At 35.5% G+C, this 6,000-nt stretch overlaps 1 protein-coding gene and 1 non-coding gene across 2 annotated transcripts; both read right to left on the reverse strand.

Moving 5' to 3' along the window:
* Window positions 1–402: 402 nt before the first annotated feature.
* LOC145090989 (small nucleolar RNA U36a) lies at window positions 403–491 on the reverse strand. The gene has a single exon (XR_013701907.1). It is a non-coding gene; the product is annotated as a small nucleolar RNA U36a (small nucleolar RNA).
* A 1,514-nt stretch (window positions 492–2,005) lies between these two features.
* Window positions 2,006–5,384, reverse strand: LOC145086164 (putative disease resistance protein RGA3). The gene has a single exon (XM_079023910.1). The coding sequence runs from the start codon at window positions 5,348–5,350 to the stop codon at window positions 2,135–2,137; it is 3,216 nt and encodes a 1,071-aa protein (XP_078880036.1). The 5' UTR covers window positions 5,351–5,384; the 3' UTR covers window positions 2,006–2,134.
* Window positions 5,385–6,000: the final 616 nt, after the last annotated feature.

A 6,000-nucleotide genomic window follows, 5' to 3' on the forward strand; every position in this document is an offset into this window, starting at 1 on the left:
CTCAACCTGCCAACCAAAACATACATTTCATACTTCTAAATGAAAAAAAAAAAAAAAAAACAAAATACTAATAAATGATTACATAAAGGCGAATCCTTAATAAGTTTAAGTTTTATATATATATATATATATATATATATATATATATATATATATATATATATATATATATATATATATATATATATATATACACCAGCATATGATTAATCAAAATAAAACCTTTGAAACTTAACACTGGATAACATTTTAAGAATCAAAGCTCAAAGTAAATAACAACTTTATCAATCTTGGATCATCTGAAGTACTATTTTCATCACTGCAAGAGTTTAACAAAATCCTCAACAAAAACGAAATCAAACATAAAAATCCAAACTTGTATTCTTTAGTTTGATGCAGAATCAGCTCATATTAAGAAATTCAATCATTTTATGTCCTTTACTTCATTGATTAATCTTAGAAGCGATGATAAATCAATCAAGTCACTGTTTTGATACACAAATAAATCTTATGTGTAAAATAGAACTATTTTAAAGGAAACCAGTTGTAACAGATTAGACCTCCAAGTTAATACCACCTAGGGTTAACTATATGCCTCCATGACTAAACTTCATTCAAAAAGAAATTTGAGAAAAAAGCTTCATTCGTGTTGAGATGTAAATGGCGATAGAACTGCTAGGATGTGAACCAAGAACTTGAGAAGAATATTTGGTGTGGCTTGCTGTTTATCACCCACATAGAAGCAATCAACGCCTAGTGTGAAACCACGGCTTTACCAAAACTTAACCACAAAACTTCAAATTAATGAAATTAGAGTATTTAGAAATTAGAAATCGACTCATAACACTTTGAGGGCTATGTAATCGACTGATAACTAATAAATTTGAAAGCATAAAATCAGATTTAAATAGAAATCTCCCTTCTTATCTATGAAATCCACGATTGAGAAAAGTAATAACGGACAATTTCTATGTGTGGTACTCCGATCGACAACAACTTGGTTCTAGGCAAACGTTTAGTTTTTCTAGGCGCAATTTAGGAATACAATCGATAGTCTCTTCAGTTGCTACATTCCCGCTCGCCGCTGCCCTTCGTTCACACGCCTAAAATCAGAAAATAAGAGTATTGGGCTATTTTAGTTGGCCACTGTTATAAATACTATCTATAGCTAGACCTAAAAATTGATGCCATCAAAATTATGCTGCCCTGGGCCTTAGCCCAACTCGCCCAGGTATTAGGGCCGGCCCTGTTAATGACAATTATATAAACTAATTGATAAAAAGTAACTTGACAATTTTCTATATGATATGAGCAAGATATTCCAGTTTATGCTCTTAATTTATATTGAAGTTGAGATTGAAATTTACTACTGTTAATTGTTATATACAAACCTGCTCTTTTTGTAAGCATTTTTGTTTAGCCTAACAATGTTGGTTTATTGAATCAATGACATACAAACATTAATATACTGGTTACAAGTTTATTGGCAGGTGGAGTGAAGACATGTGAGTTTGACTATGACTAGAGAAAGTTCCAAATGGGCCAAGCAACAAGGTGAAACCTATAGCGTATGGTTTTGTTTTACCTTCGTGTCGTTAATTTGTAAGTCCATTTCTAAAATAATACAAATCCGTCACTAACAATAGTTAATTGTTTGTAAGTCCATTTCCTTGTACATCATTCGGAAATCAAGACAAATGGATTATGCTTATTAAATTATAGTAAATTACAGTATAAGTTATTGAGATGGGATATGACACAATACCAACATATCCATTTTGTTGGGAGTGCCGAGTCCAATACTATCCAATAAAATCTTAACTTGTTAAAACAGTACACCTTGATCCGTATTTGTGTTTAGAAGATAATAAACTTAATACATCATTGAAATTAAAATTATAGACCATATTGAAAAGTTATTAAGTTTATGGACGAGAGCCATCATGCGATCAACTACGATTAAACAATCCGTAGCCAAGCGATAAGTGAGAAGAGTTTTGCGACATTTAGTAAAAAGTGTAAGTATCAAATTTATAGAATCATTGGACTTTTACACATCTTTTGTACTTGTCACTTATACAAAAATATCTATACACTACCACAACACACTCAAATAACTAAATAAATAACACCCTCAATTATATAGTTCAACATAAGTTGCTTCCGGTGGTGCTCCACGTACAACTGTTTCTTTATTTAGCCCCTTGCATTCATGGAACGTCAAATGTCGGATAGATAACATTGTGGTTAACCACATGGGCAGTTCTCGCATTCCGAATCCTCTTATGGTTAACTCAGTGAGTGAAGTGAGGTGTTGTATTTCTTCTGGCACTGACTCCCAATGATACCGACCTCTCAAGTCTAACGAGTGAAGGTTGTCCCTTAACTTCTCAATGCCTTGGAGACTCGGGAAAGAAGCGAGCTCCTCTGAAAACGCACCAAGTTCCAACTCATTTAAGAAAGCAAAACAGTCAAACATTTGGTGAGGCAAGGAAGTCAGTTTGTCACAATGCTTAATTTGCAAAGTCTTCAAAGATTGACATTGGTTGGGCAAATCGGTTATTTCTAAAAGACTAGGACACATGACAATTTCTAAAGACACGAGAGACGTGAGGCCTTGTATGCTCTTAATGGATATCAGACCTATGCAGTAACATATCCTTAAGGAAACAAGAGGATGAGGATGACATTCATCTAAGAGAATAATCTTTGGGCAATCGATAATTACCAAGCTATCAAGGACAGGTGAAATCATTTTTGAGCTGTTGGTTGCTCCATCTATCCACTTTTCAAGTCTTTTCATGCCAAATAGTTTGAGCGATCTCAACGATGGAGACAAAGGTTTTGTTGATTCATTAACATTGGAACTTCCTAAGCATGTCAAGTTGTCCATATTCTCCAACACAAGATCCCGAAGATGTGGTAGGTGCTCAAGCGTTGGAAGAGAGAGGCAACTCCTACATCCAGATAATGTGATTGACATGAGTTTGTCAAGGGGTGTTGATTTCCCTTTGATATCAATATCCATCTTCATTACCCAAGCTGGAAAATTATCACCAGAAAAATTGTTAATTGTTAATATTTTCACATCTCGTGGGGGTTGCAAGCCTTCCAATATATCCATCACGTTTGTATCATCTCCATCTTCGTAGTACCTACTCCAACTAAATTGAATATCGTATAAATATTTCTTTCTAGATAAGTCTGCCTTGATAGCATCCTCTTTGCTCCTAACATTTTCAAGATCAAAAATACAGAGCTTTCCACTAAGGTTGTTCAAATGGTGTAGCTCTTCAATACCGTGTCCCTTCCTTCTAACAACTGTGAAGGAAGGCAAATTTCGAAGAGAAATAATTTGTCCCACAATATTGGCGGGAAGACTTTTTGTAGACATGAAATTTCGTAGGCTTATTAAATTTCTCATGGATTTTGGAAACGTCTTGAGATGGCAATGTTGTAACTTCAGAGTTTGCAAGTGGTATAGTTTACCAATAGATTCTGGAAGAACAGTGATACCGGGATATGACAAATGGAGATACCTTAGATGCACCAAATCTCCAATTGAATCGTCTAGCTTCTCCGATTTATGTGATGTGAGTTTAAGGACTCGCATGCACTTGAATTGTTGAAATGGAAAAGTCTTTCCAATTTCATGATCAAGGAAGAATGTATGCAAAGTTTCAACTATTTTAGCCCTTTCAATGAACAAGGATACCTTGTTTTGGAATTCGTAGTCCTTGTTCTGCTCTTGGTAAAAAGCGAGATGTTTAACCTGAGGAATACGATCAATATCATCATTCATCGCACCCACCACACATAAGCTTTCATGTTTGGAAAGTGATAATGAAAGATCATGCACCAGATCATGCATGCTACATCGAGTGATGTGACCATATTCATCCCTTTCAACATCTTGGAACAACGAATTGCTGACCAAAATTTGAAAAATATCATTTCCCACATCCTCCATCTCCTTGTTTTTTTCCTCGTCCGCTTGAACAAACCCTAAAGCCATCCAAAGTTGGACGAGTTCTTCCCTTTCCATGACCGTGTCTTTCTTAAAGATGGAACAATATGCAAAACATTGTTTGGCCATAGAACTGGGAAGATTATCAAAGCTCAGTTCCAAACTCTTTTGAGTTCTCTCCCTTTCAACTTCTAGATCCCAAACTTTGCTATTTTTGATGGACAACCACTTCTCTAAGTCGTCAGTGTAATTTTGCAACACCCCTCCTATTACCTTTACTAGCAATGGCAAACCACGACACTTTTTCACAATATCACGCCCTATCTCCTCCAATTCGGGTTGTGGCGATTGTCCTGCTAGAAACGCCCTCTCTTTAAAGATACACCAACAATGATCATCAGAAAGACCTTTTAAAGGACACGAATCAATCATCATAGCCTTAGTTCCGATCTCAAGTTTCCGGGTAGTGACAAGAATGCTACTTCCAGTTTGTGAATTTACATTTATCATAACACTCCTAAAATCTTCCCAATACAATCTCTCTTCATCCCAAATGTCATCCAGGACTAGCAAATATCTTTTTGCTCCCAACTTCTTTTCAAGATCTCGAACTAAATTGACCATAGTTTCCGACTTAGGTTTCTCTCCAACAAGAGATTCATAGATATTTGAGAGAAGTGTCTTGATGTCAACCTTAACCGACACACACAACCAAGCTTTAACCTCAAAATGTTGCTGGATTTTTGGATTATTATAGATGGACTTAGCCAGAGTGGTCTTCCCCATCCCACCCATTCCCACAATGGGAACAATCTTAAGTTTTTCTTCTTTTCTTGACTCGGTTAAAAGGTGTATGATGCGCTCTTCATCATCCTCTCTACCAACAATTTTGAATTCTCCTAAATATGGATCTGTCTCCGGGTAGGGACGATCTGGAACAGCAGGGCGACGTTGTTCATTTTGTAGTCCCAAATCGTTTGCGTCCTTATTGATTTGAGACAACTTTTCGTTAACCTTTTTTATTTTATGACCCATTTCCCTACGAAATAAAAGCTTTTTTAAACTTGGGAGAGAGGTTACCTTTATTGCCACCCGATTTCGATTCTTTATCGCACGTCTCAATATTTCGTAGTCAACCTCATCCAACACATCATCAACTTCACCAACCACAACTTTGAGCTGTTTCAGCCACTCCATCACACCATGTTTTTGACCTTTCTCATTCTCGGCATCCTGTAACTTGGCACGAATCATTTTCAAGGTCTGTTCAAGTGTGTGCAACTTCGTTTTGTAACCCCAAGCAAAGGCGATTTCGTTGGCAGCTATGGATGCCACCTTTTTCAGGATCACATCGGCAGTAATAATGACCAAAGCGTCGGCCATTTCCACTGTTGAGAGAGAGAGAGAGAGAGAGAGAGAGAGAGAGAAAGAAAGAGGAAATAAGAAGCCACGGCCGTTTATAGATTTTGATAAAGCAAGGCCCCACTTGAGATAAGGTCACATTTTAGAACCCATGAAATGATACCGAAGATTCGTCCATTTAAAATAATTTTTTTTTTTTTTCTAGTTTGCAAAAGATTCATGTTGACTCTTCAATTAAATTTAATTTTTGATATGTTAATTTTTTAAAAACATAAAATTTTATGATTGGTTTTTATGATTTGTATAAGATATTATGTTAATGACAACTAATAAAACGGTTAGACGTTTTGTGTTTTTTATTTTCAACTGAGAGTCACGAGAATAAATTCATTTTGTTAACGTCACAAACGTTTTTAGGATTTTGTTTGGATGATTGGCTTGTGCGAAATAATAATATATTGAATCGATATAAAAACTGATAAACACAAAGAGATGGGTGATCTGGTAATCTCATAAACATAAAGAATATACAACATCCTACATAATGGAATTCCCATACAATGACCAATTCTTTCTGTATTTATAGGAGAGAAGTGAATTTTACAAATCACAAGGGAATATTTTAATCTAAATACCACTCATCATTGGAGATTATTTCAAACTCTGACAAT

This window comes from Lactuca serriola, chromosome 2 (assembly GCF_051521515.1).
Source record: "Lactuca serriola cultivar US96UC23 chromosome 2, Lser_US96UC23_V15, whole genome shotgun sequence".
Lineage (NCBI taxonomy): Eukaryota > Viridiplantae > Streptophyta > Magnoliopsida > Asterales > Asteraceae > Lactuca > Lactuca serriola.

Bases quoted from the DNA above. Each gene is read 5' to 3' on its own strand.
- LOC145086164 (XM_079023910.1), bottom strand. From the start codon at position 5,350: ATGGCCGACGCTTTGGTCATTATTACTGCCGATGTGATCCTGAAAAAG.